Source organism: Nestor notabilis, unplaced genomic scaffold, assembly GCF_000696875.1.
Source record: "Nestor notabilis isolate BGI_N333 unplaced genomic scaffold, ASM69687v1 scaffold14618, whole genome shotgun sequence".
Classification (NCBI taxonomy): Eukaryota; Metazoa; Chordata; class Aves; order Psittaciformes; family Psittacidae; genus Nestor; species Nestor notabilis.
Window position 1 is genome coordinate 4844 of NW_009938825.1, and position 12116 is coordinate 16959.

The following is a 12116-nucleotide window of genomic DNA, read 5'->3' on the forward strand; positions in this document are numbered from 1 at the left end:
ATACAATTCCCTTTCTAAATATTTACCTTTGTTATTGTATACAGGTCTTTACAACCTATTCCATAAGTTTATACTGCTTGAGACACAATAGGGAACACACATTCCAGGTAGGCATGGACTCAGTGGTCAGTGGCTCAATGTCCAGGTGGAGATCAGTGATGAGTAGTGTCCCTCAGGGGTTGTTATTTGGACCAATATTATTAAACATCTTTGTCAGGGACATGGACCCTGGGATTGAGTGCACCCCCAGCAAGTTTGTAGTTGACACTGAGATGAGTGGTGAGGCTGACACTCTAGAGGGAAGGGATGGCATCCAGCAGAACCTTGACAGGCTACGGAGGCGGGCCTGAGTGAACCTCACGAAGTTCAACAAGGCCAAGTGTAAGGTCCTGCATCCGGGTCAGGACAATTGCAAACATGGACACAAGGGCGGGTAATGAGTGGGTGATTCTCTCAGTCTTTTTTTTCTGTATGCTTAAATTGTAAGCTTTTTGAATTAGGACTATCTTTTATAGACGGATGTCATGTTTAGCGCTTGTACAGTACATATAATAAAAATAGCAATATTACAAGTGATGAGAATTTTATTCTACAACATGGGATGATTTCTTGCTTAATGCACTTTAAAGAGTTTTCCACCTCTTCTTTTCCAGCTACATGGGTTGGAGGAGGTTATATCAACGGGACAGCAGAAGCTGTTTATGTCCCAGGCTATGGTCTAGCTTGGGCTCAGGCACCTATCGGATATTCCCTTAGTCTGATTTTAGGTAAGCAAAGAACTAAAGCTAATCATCTCTCATTTTAAACAGTTCTGATGACAAGTCCACCATTTAAATTGAACCAACTAGGATCTGATAAAAGCATACTGAGATAAACTGGATCTCTCCTGCTGATAGGATTTGCTATTAAAAAGAAACAGAAAATCGCTATAAATGCTTTGGTATCTTAAGCCACCTGAATGCCTTGCAAGACCTATTTGACTGTTACAACCATACTGATCAATGGAGGACACAATAAGAATAATTGTGGGATTTTTTTAATTATATGTACTAAGCTTTATTTGTTCAGGTCTTCTTTAAGTGCCTATGTGATCTGGATCATGATAGTATCAGGGCATGTATAAATCTTGGAATTCAAGAATGGCAAATATCCCTTCGCATCAGGGAAGTGCTTATACCTTATAGATCTTCACAAGGGTTTAACTTGTTTAATTTTGTGTAGGAAGTCTGTAGCAGAACCAGTCTATTTATTTCCTTAAAATGAGGCACACATCCTCTTAAATGTGGTACAAAACTCCAAATCACATGTCAAAATGCAAATACACAATCCTGCTGTATGCAGGGTCAGAGTGGAAAATACAGACAGCATTATAATTTTTAAGTGCTTTGGTGTCTAATTCCTGAAATGTAGTCTCAGAAATAATAACAATTAAAAATTTCTTACTGCATCTCAACTGTGGAGCAGCTTGCAATGAAAGTTTTGCCTTGTAGCCATGATGAATACACTACAAAATTGTCAACTACATCTCTCAGTTTGTCAACTGATCATGTCCCCAAGGCAACCGCTGATGAAACTGTTTAAAAAGTATGTTGTTGCAAAAAAGATCCTGTGTTTTTCATCTTTCATTAATATAACTAACTGATGTATTAGCTTTTCTAATGATACTTGACCTCTCAGTCTATTTTGAGTCTTTTCTCATGGTCCTCCAACCTAGTCTGTCCCTTCATTTCTCTTGGTTACTTATCCAGGTCTTCTTGCCCCTTCTATTTCTTCCTATTCAGATGAGATTCCTTCCCGACTCTTTTTGTTGCTTGGAAATTATTTCCTATGGCCTGTCCTAGTTGTTGAAGGCAGAAACCTTCCCCATCATAGATGTTCCTCTCTGGCATGTTCCAGAGAGAGGCCAGCTCCAGTTCCAGTAGTAATTCCTATCCCTGAGAGCAGCTCTGTTTCCTGTAAGGAAAACAATAACAGTAGGTGTCTGCCTGGAGATCAGCTGATGTCCTTAAAAGGTCATGAGGGTCATGATCCATCAATTTCATTAAGTGGTTGTTAGGGTCACAGTCACAAGCATCTTCCTGACTCTTAGCCTCTGTAAAATTGACCCAAACTAATAATAGCTCAGAAGGGGTTGAGTTAGCCTATTCCCTCGTTTCCAGCTGGTTTTAGATGTCCAGACTTCTTTTCCTGGAAAGCTGTAGTGGCCACTGCAGAGAAGTCTGTATCATATATTGCTCTGCTGAGCACAAAGAGGAAAGCATTTCTGTAAGAGTGATATGTACCTGCAGGTTTGAGGGGAGGAGTTGTTTATCCTTCTTTGAAAAAAAAACAAACCAATCAAAATTGTAAATACAAGGCTAGAAAATATATTACTGCTTCAGACTTAAGGATTTAAGATTATCATCTTGTTAGTTTAACGTTGTGCTGCATACCACTTTCCCTAGTTTTTCAAGCAATTTAGTTTTAAAGGTTAGAATATCTCCTATTTCCTTTGACAGATGCTTGGATATCCTAATAGATGATAACACCAGTGACTCTTTTTTTCTTCTTTTAGCTGTCTTTTGCAATGATGACATAACAAGTAGAATAGGAACTGGATCCATGACCAATCAAAGGATAGTAAAAAAATGCCCAAGGGTTTTTGCATCCAAACAACCTGCCTAAAGACAGCTTCAACATACACAGAATAAATAAAATGTGATTGGTAAACCAGCACCTTCTGTTCAGGGAACTTAATGAAGTGAAGAAATATGAGTGATATAAGGCAGTACATAGAAATGAGGAAAATGTTCTGTACAATGTGATAAATACATTACATATCTTGTGATGAAGAATCTAGATAAGGGTCACCAGATACTGTACAACAGATTTTATTTAGAACTGACTGTTTTTCCAGGGTTTTTTATTGTACCTTGTACATTGCATTTCAGCAGTTTTACTGTGGTAGAAGTCCACAGAAGTAGTTACTGTCACGTGCAGATCTCAACTACAATGTTTCCATACGAAGACTCTTTCAGCTTTCCCAAGTCATGTCCTTTTTTTTAACTAGCCAGAAAAAAATTGAGGACTTTACACTAAAAAGGTGAGGTGTTTGCAAGTTTATGTACATATCCAGCCCATATACCAGCCAGGCAGAGCAGAATTGTGATACACCAAAATTCTTGAACACACATAAGTTAAATAAGTGTATGACAAATGTTCAGGAAGCCCAACACCTGCAGAGCCTAGAAGGCATCTGGCCTACCCTGCAGGTGTAGTAAGGTTGATTTAAGCATACATAATAAATCTGAATTGTCCTGAAAGAATCAGTGGTATGTGTGCACTAAACCATGTGTGGACTCATATTTCTGATCCAGGAATCCCGGACAGTTTCATTTTTAGAGTAGGACCATGTGAAAATTCATGCTGAATTCTGTTCTAAGAATGAAGAGGATTAGGTAGAAAAGCCATTCCCTTAGGCCGATCCAAAATTAAACAAAACTCTAACAGCATCCATAATGACAGATTAAGTAAACTGAATTAGACAAAATAAGACAAACTTATTTTTCATTATCAGACCATAGATATTAATGGTGTGGGTGTGTTTATGTAACTCTGTAGACAGACGTAAGGTAAGAGGGTAAGAGCTCATAAAAGGTCTTTTAACTGTATGCATTTCTTAAAAAAAAAGGAAAACAAAACTGTAATGCTGATATTTTTGTACCCTTAACTGACAATCAATGTTTTATTCCTTAACAGTAATGCATTTCTCCACCGCACCTGGTGTCATATGCTACTTTTCTTTGTAGGTGGCCTTTTTTTTGCAAAACCTATGCGATCCAAAGGCTATGTGACAATGTTAGACCCTTTTCAGCAGCTTTATGGAAAAAGGATGGGAGGGCTACTGTTTATTCCAGCTTTAATGGGAGAAATGTTTTGGGCTGCTGCCATCTTCTCTGCCTTAGGTAAGGAATAAGCAGTATAAATATTAATTTATCACAAGTGGAAATTATTCAGAAAATCAGAAATGCATTAAAATTCTGGCTTCAAATGCTAGTTATCCTAGCCAAATGATTCAGTGTGACAGTTCTCAGGCCTTTGCTAACTAGTAACTAAACCTGGTAATAGTACCCCATCAATTATTTTGGAAATGGAAAGACACACAAGGTATCTACTAATTTTCAAGTATCTTTAAGTTGTTCCTTATCAAAAAGAATGAAAAACTTTAGCAACAGATTTCCCTTAATTGTGAGGGTGAGATGAACAATTATAAGTGTCCCTTTTGTGTCAAGGATGACCCAGCTTCTCTTTTACATCACATCACAGAATCCAGTCAAAATTTCCCTTAGAGATATGAAACATTACTGCCAGTGCCTCTAAACAAAATAACCGTTTGCATATATGAGACCTGCATATACAGAACTTTCCACAGCACAAATAACAAAAGTAAAACAGATGGTGGTCAATAAATTGAGGTATTATTCAATTCTAAATGGCTTTCTACTTGACAAAATGAAGAAAATAGTTGGGATTCAAAAAAGAATTCACAGAATTATTTAAACTATGACTCAATAGAAAATCACCCAACTACTCCTCCAGTCCTGAAGAAAAAAAATAAATATCATTTTCCAGGGTTTTTAATTATATTTCAGGCCTGAATTTAGCAATCCCTTCAAGACCTGAGAAAGCCCTTGAGTTGAAGCACCAGTAATTGACTTTTACCAGCTAATCATTCTCATAGCGCATATGCATGTGGTAATGTTTTCTAGCACAAGCTATTTTAAACAGAAAATAAACTTCGAAGGTACTCTCCAACTGTGCTCTGATGAACTGCAAAGCAATGGGGAACTTGTTTACCACAATTTCATCACGAAACCCTTAAAGGACCAAGAACAAACTACATGCTGAGGTGATAGGAGTTGAATAACTTGAAGAACACTCTGAGTATTTGGAATATAATTTCTTTTTGATTGAGGACAAGCTAATCTGTGATATTTCAAAGCAAATAGTGTGAATACCTTTCTAGTAGGTTTATATTAACATCTGACAGTTAAAGATTGTCAATGATTATAAAGGTCATTGAAGGTTTTGACTTTTAACTACTCCGTGAATAATCTAGTTATATTATACCTCCTAATTTGCACACCTATCCTCCCTGATGAATATTTAGTCCCAAAGAAAACAAACCTGGCAGCTCTCAGCATCTCTTACATATGACACATTGTGTTGTGTTCTACTACTGGAACTCTTCCACCCATGCGGCCAAGAATATCCATCTACAATACCTGCAAGGACCTAAAGCTATTGCAGAATGTTTCCCTGAAATCATCCTAATTATAAGGAGAGGATTTTTTAAACATGTTTTTAAACACTGCAATCACTTGAGATAGCTAATTCACCTAAGGTAAATGTATAACCATCCTGCTAGCTGCTGGAAGGGCAGTGCCGGAGGGCACAAGCAAGGTTTCTTTCACTGACAACAAATTCCTGACACAAATGATCAGGGAGCTGATCAAGGGAGGTGCTCTGTTGAACCTGTTACTTACAAACAAGGAAGAACTAGTCAGGGATGAGTCAGGTCAGAGGCAGACTTGGATGCAATATTCATGAGATGGTGAAATACAGGGTTATGAAAAGAAGGAACAAGGCAAAAATCAGGAGAGTAGGACTTAGCCTCTCTAGGGATTTGCTTGGATTAATCCCATGGGAGACAGCCGTGGAGAGAAGAGGAATCCAGGAAAGCTGGTTGATATTCAGGGATCACCTTTTCCAAACTCAAGAACAGTCATCCTGGCAACCAGCAAAACAAAGCATGAGACCTGCATGGATGGAAAAGGAGTTCCTGACTAAACCCAGACATAAAAAGGAAGCATTCAACAGGAACGGGTGACCTGGAAAAAATAGGGAGACACTGCCAAAGCATACAGAGGTGGGTTTGGAAAAGCCAAGGTCCATCTGGATCTGAACATGGCCATGAAGGCCAGCAAGAAAGCCTTCTACAAGTACATAAACTGCTGTTTAATGGAAGTGGGGAACTGGTGGCAAAGGATGCGAAAAAGGCTGAGATACTCAGTGCCTTCTCTGCTTCATTCATCACTGGTAAGACCAGCCTTCAGGAATCACAGGACTCTGATAAACCTAATGTAAGCCAGGGCAAGAAAGGTTTCCTGGTGCGGGATTAGGTTAGGAGACATTTAAATCAACTGGAAAGACTCAGTTTCATGGGACCTCATGGGATGCATCCCATGAATGCTGTTAAGAGCTGGCTGATAGCATGGCAAGGACAGTCTCAGTAATCTGAAGACTGTCCTCCTTCAGATGTTCCTGAAGATGGGAAGAAAACAAATGTCACTCCCATCTTCAAGAAGGAGGATACCAGGAGCTAAAGCTGGTCAGACTCATCTCAATCCTTGGGAAGGTAATGAAGAAAATACTCCTGAAAACTACTTCCAAGCAAAAGATGGCCAAGAAGGGGACTAGGAGGAATCAGAATGGATTCATTCTGACCAACCTGAAATCTTCCATGATGAGCTGACTGGCTTGGTTCATAAAGGGAGAGCAGGGCATGTTGGGGATTTCAAAAAGAGTTTTTTACACCATCTCCTGTAGTACCCTCATAGACAAACAGATGCAGTACAGACTACACAAGTGGACTGTGAGGAAGACTGACAGCTGCTGAACTTCTGGGCTCAGAGGGCTGTGATCAGCAGCATGGATGCCACCGGGTGGCCAGTCACCAGTTGTGCACCCCAGAGGTCAATACTGAGTCCTGTATTGTCTGATGTCTTCATTAATGACCTAGCTGACTTTCAGCTAGTCTGCAGGAAATAAAAACTTTGCGGAGCTGCTGATAGACCAGATGGTTGTACTGCCCTTCAGAAGGACCTTAACGAGCTGCAGAAATGAGCCTACAGGAACCTCATGAAGTTCAACAAAGGCAAATGCTAAGTCCTGCACCTGGGGAGTTAAAACCTGATGTCCCAGAAAAGGCTGGGGGCTGACCAGCAGGAAAGCAGGTTTGCAGAAAAGAACCTGGGAGTGTTAGAAAATAATGCAGTTGACCATGATCCAGCTATGTGCCCTCGTGGCAAAGAAAGTCAATAGCATTCTGGGCTGCATTAGAAGGATCCTTGCCAGCAGTCTGGGGAGGGGATTCTTCCTGAACCTGCTGAGACACATTTGGTGTGCTGGATCCAGTGCTCCCCAATATATGTGACATGGACATACTGGAAAGATGCGAGTGAAGAGCAGCAAAGATTATTGAGGGGCTGAGGTGTCTGGCATTTAGGAGAGGCTGAGAGAGCAGGGACTATTCAGCTTGGAGAAGGCTCGGGGGATCTTACTCATCTGCATAAACATCAGATTTGGCAGGGGTGGGAGCAGAATAAAGAAGATGGAACCAGGCTCATCTCTGTGCTGCCTAGTGACAGGACAGGAAGCAGTGGCTCAAACAGCATTACAGGAAATCCCACTTAAACTTAAGATTTTTTGATTTTATTTATTGTTTTTACAGTGGGAGAGGTCGAACACTGGCACAGGTTGCCCAGAGAAGTCAAGACCCAACTGAACATGATCCTGAGCAACCTGTTCCAGCTGACACTACTTGAGTGGGGACTTGGACTAGACAATCTCTAGAAGTGCCTTTCAGTGTCAGACACGATTTGATTCTATGAGCTGTTTTGTGGAGACTGACTGGTCAGCTCAACATTGTGGTTTGTTTTCTACAAATGAAATCTGCTTGATGACCGGAAAAGTTCCTGGTTTCTAGGTCAAAAATAGAGGATGTATTCTGCAGTTTGCAAAGAAACCCACCCTTGTCCCATATAAACAATGCAAGGGCACTTTAGAAGGGTCACTGACAACTGTCACTATAGCCATCATGTCTCCTCTACCATTTCTTCCTTTGTCAAAAGGGACTAGCTCAGAGCATCAGAGAGGTACAAAAGGGTGTGGTATATTGCAGCAGACTTTCCCTAGGCACAGCTTTTACTGCAGTGGTACACTTGTACCCATGTGGCTGCAACTCACTCAGAGAAACTTTAGCTGGTTTTGGCTGCTTTTTCCCTGGTAGAACATGAGTGTAGTCCTTACAGAGCTTGAACAATGTAAGGAAGGGTTGTTGGGACCCTTCCCTCCTCCATTTCATAAGAACTTGCAAAATGACAGATCCTAAACTTAGACCAACAGAAGCCTTCCTTTCCTCACCCCCTTAAAGGTGCAGAAGGGCTGTGCAGAAGATGAAGGGGGGAATATCTTCATGCTGTTGCAGTGTCAGACCAGCAACTTATATGCAGACTATATGCAACTTAACAAAACAGAGCCTTCTCATCAGACATGCTGTGACATGCACTAACACACAGTGCTTTGTTTTTCCCCACAGGAGCCACTATAAGTGTGATCATTGACGTCAATATCAATATTTCAGTCATTATATCTGCCCTGATTGCAACTATGTACACGCTTGTTGGAGGGCTTTATTCTGTGGCCTACACTGATGTAGTTCAGCTCTTCTGCATTTTCCTGGGACTGGTAAGTTCAGCTTTTTTTTTATCCTTCTTTCCTGAGGATTTTACCCTGAGCATTATAATGACTGCTACAACCTATTGCCCAGCTTTTGGAACTGTGTCTTCACTGAAAGCATGGAGAAGGAATATCTCCACTCATAGAGCACTGACTTTAAAGAGTCTGCATTTACATCGATGTATAGCCCATGCTTTAACAAGAATGCTGACCAAGAGGCGTTATTCTTTGGCTTTTTTCCAACCAGTCTTATTGCTAGGGCAAACAGTCTTGCAGTTTTTCTGCTGAGCCTCCTGTCTCCTTCCCTATCTGTCCATAGGATTATGGCAGAGGCAGTAGAAGGAGGCATCAGACACAGGAAGCAATCAGTAAAGCAGTCCAGAAACACTGGCACTGGACCTGCATAGCTGATACTCTCCTGCTTCTCTTTCCAGTAGCTGTCACCTACTGACACAGCTTAGTTAGCCTCCTGCTTTAAATCACCTTCTTGGTTTTTCCCTTGTTTCCCTCCACCATCCTTAGAGACCACAGTATAAGAAGTCTCACCATAGGACCTTGCTGTTTGAATATGGTGGTATAAATATCCTCTTGTCAGCTATCGCTGATATGCTATTGGGTAGCCTTTGCTTTTATTTACTGCTGTTCTTCAAGCCCTGCTCTAAAAAATGTCAATGCACCAGGACTCAGATCACAGGGGTGCAATCAAAACAGCTGCTGTCTTTGTTTGCCAGTGGCAGTAATAGATGGTCACAGGTGTGCAGAGAACTGAGGCTGAAATAAATGGGGTGGCTCGAGATAAAGCAACTGGTACCTTGCGGACCCAAAGTTCCTTCTCTGCTTTCACTGGAGTTCTTATGCAGCTCTAGGGAAATTGCTTCAGCCAGTGTTCGCACAGGTGTTCACTAAGTTACCCTGTGGGCATCATCACTCTGTGGCATCCTACCGTGAGGCCTTTGGCATTATTTGCAGAAGTGCTAAGCATTCCCTGTTTAACTGACTGCATAGGAATTGTGTTAAATACCCTGGAAAAGCAAATCCCAGTTCCAGCTGGTCACCTCAAGTGAGAAGTTATTCCAGATCTTCTTCTCTCATACATTTATCCTTCACCTGCACAGCAGGGAAGATACTTCCTTCCCTAACATGTATGTTAATGTTTGTGAAACATTCAGTTTCTACAGATGGCATGCATTACAGAAATTCCAAAATTGTGGATAAATCAAAATACAAAAATAATCTTCCAATGAAAACGGCTCATGAGCTGCTAAAGACTCTCATCCCATGGGAATAACAACATGTGATCATGTATTAGGGAAGCCTGAACCTGACAGGGAGGGGAAGGCAAATGAAGGTTGTACAGCAGTTTTCTAAATGGCTCCATAGCTTTAATTGTGTCATTTTAATTCAGGTTGGGCTCTTTATGTAATTTCTCTTTTGAAATAAATAACAATAATGCCACATAGAAGAACCATTCATAAAGTCAAGATTCACCAGTGGAGCTGGAAGGCTCAGATGACATCTAAATGGTAGTGCTCTAGGTCAGGCAGTTTTAGATGAGATGGGACACCTTCACAGAACAAGATGTCACAGGCCCAGGTAATGCCAGCTTCTCCTCCAGGCTCTGGAGCAGTTTGTATTCTCACTGTCATAGAGCTTTGCTGCTCATTCCTCTAGTGTCTCTTCCTCTCTTGCTTCTTACCCAAGAGGACATGCTTGTTGTAGTCACTTCGGTTCCCTACCCTGGCTCCTTGATTCAGCCACAACTTCCATCTAAGGCTTCCATATCTTCTACCCCAACCATTCCACATACTTCCCTGGTTTTCTCCTTACAATCCCACGTAGTCTCTTTCTTTCCCTCCTCACTCTCCAGTTCTCACACCTGCCATCCCCAGCTCCTTATCTTGTCTGGAAAGTCTTTCCCTGATCCCTCAGTGTATCCCCACTATTTACTGACTCTTCATCTCAGCTGTATTATTAATTACCCATTCTAAACTCTCTGCCACCATGAGAAGTAATTATTTTCTGGTTTCCACCCTCATGAGGTCCAGGTCCATCTAGTTTTCTGCTACTTCTACCCCTAAGCTTCAAGTCCCAGCATAAAGTCCCAGTTTCTGCTTCACTTCCACATGCCTTGGTTTTATTTGCCCTCTATTCAAAACATAGAATTTTCTATTGCAGTTAGAAAGGACTTAGTGGAGAAATGGTCTATGTCCATGTTAAGCAAGTTAAAGAGTGCCAAGGTGAAAACACAGGACCATTACTAGTGCTTAATTGTTAACATAGTCCCAGCCCTGTTTTGGCACATTCCAACTAGTATTTTCCCAGCTAATTCCCAGGAACAGTTGAGCACTGTGCTATTTAGCAGGGAGAAGAGTCTAGATGTATGGATGTACACCATGACATGCCAGTGAACTACAGGGTCAGAGAAAGTGTCTTGACTTGTTTTGTTTACTAATGTAGAGGTAGCCTTGAGATCACAAAGAGCTAAGTTACTGTCAGGAACTGGAATGGATTACAAAAGCTCATAATGCATTTGCAACAGAGTACCTACTAAATCCTGGGCTGTGGCAGGATGGCTAGAGATGGACATTCACAAATTTACCCTACTGAAAATCTCAGCTGAGTATGGGCAAACTACAGCTCTTCAGAAGCTCATCACTTGAGCATGTTTGAGATTTGAGATTCACAAACAAGAACAAAAAATATATATTTGACATTCTCGTTCCCCATGAATTTCTCAACAATAATATCTATTCATTTTGACAATATGTTTATTTTTCCCCTCAAAATATCTTGGAGGCAATTGAAACATTTTCGTCATCTTTCCCAGAAAAGCCCAAGCAGACACTGAGAAGGGAATCTTTCTGCCCAAGGGCTTAAATTGGCAAAGTTTAACATATAACTGAGAACAGAATACTATGGTACATGATAAATAAAAAAAACAGCCTAAATAACAGGCTGTGCTACAATATATTCTTCACATATTATTGCAATGATTGCAATAAAATAGAGAGATATCTGATTTCTCCTGTCCTTGCTTCTGTTACCCCATACACTTAAATGTGATGAGCTGGATTGTGGTAATCAGTGTGGTTCTGAATATTGTTGGATCCTTAAGGATGCTGTGCTTGTGATGGCCTGTGCCGTATAGCACAAAGCCTGGTTTTCATCTCAGTAGGAGCTGCTGAGTTTCTCCTCATGCAAAGTCACACCACTGAAAAATGAGTTGGCAAGTAAATGCACAGTCAGTTGGGGAAGGAATCAAACCTTCTGGCAGATACTGTCTCTGGGAAGGGTTTCTGCACTGAAGTTTTGGCCTAGATCAAAAACAAAGAGACAAAAAAACAGTCAAGAGCCCTGATTGAAATCACCCTCAAGGCAGAAAAGTGCTGTAACACTGGGCTACTGGGTGTTCTGGAGTAAAAGAGAAGCGATTCACCAACAGCACCCCTCTCCTGTCACGATATAGTTTTGTGTTGAATTAAAAACTAATTCCCAAGCTTTCTGGTGTGTTTATGATGTCTCATGTCTGTATACTGGCAAATCCTGATGCTATTGCACACCAAGTTTACATGTAGATGAGAAACAGTGTGGTCCAGGAAAGAGGGTGAAGAATAAAT

General features: G+C 41.0%; 1 protein-coding gene across 1 annotated transcript in view; it reads left to right on the forward strand.

Annotated features, from left to right (window-relative positions):
- SLC5A7 (solute carrier family 5 (sodium/choline cotransporter), member 7) overlaps window positions 1-12116 on the forward strand; it is a 21117-nt gene that overhangs the window by 4016 nt on the left and 4985 nt on the right. Inside the window, exons 2-4 of the mRNA XM_010019548.1 lie at window positions 654-767; window positions 3789-3944; window positions 8360-8508. Coding sequence (XP_010017850.1) covers window positions 654-767; window positions 3789-3944; window positions 8360-8508 — 419 coding nt within the window. The remainder of the gene's footprint in view (window positions 1-653; window positions 768-3788; window positions 3945-8359; window positions 8509-12116) is intronic.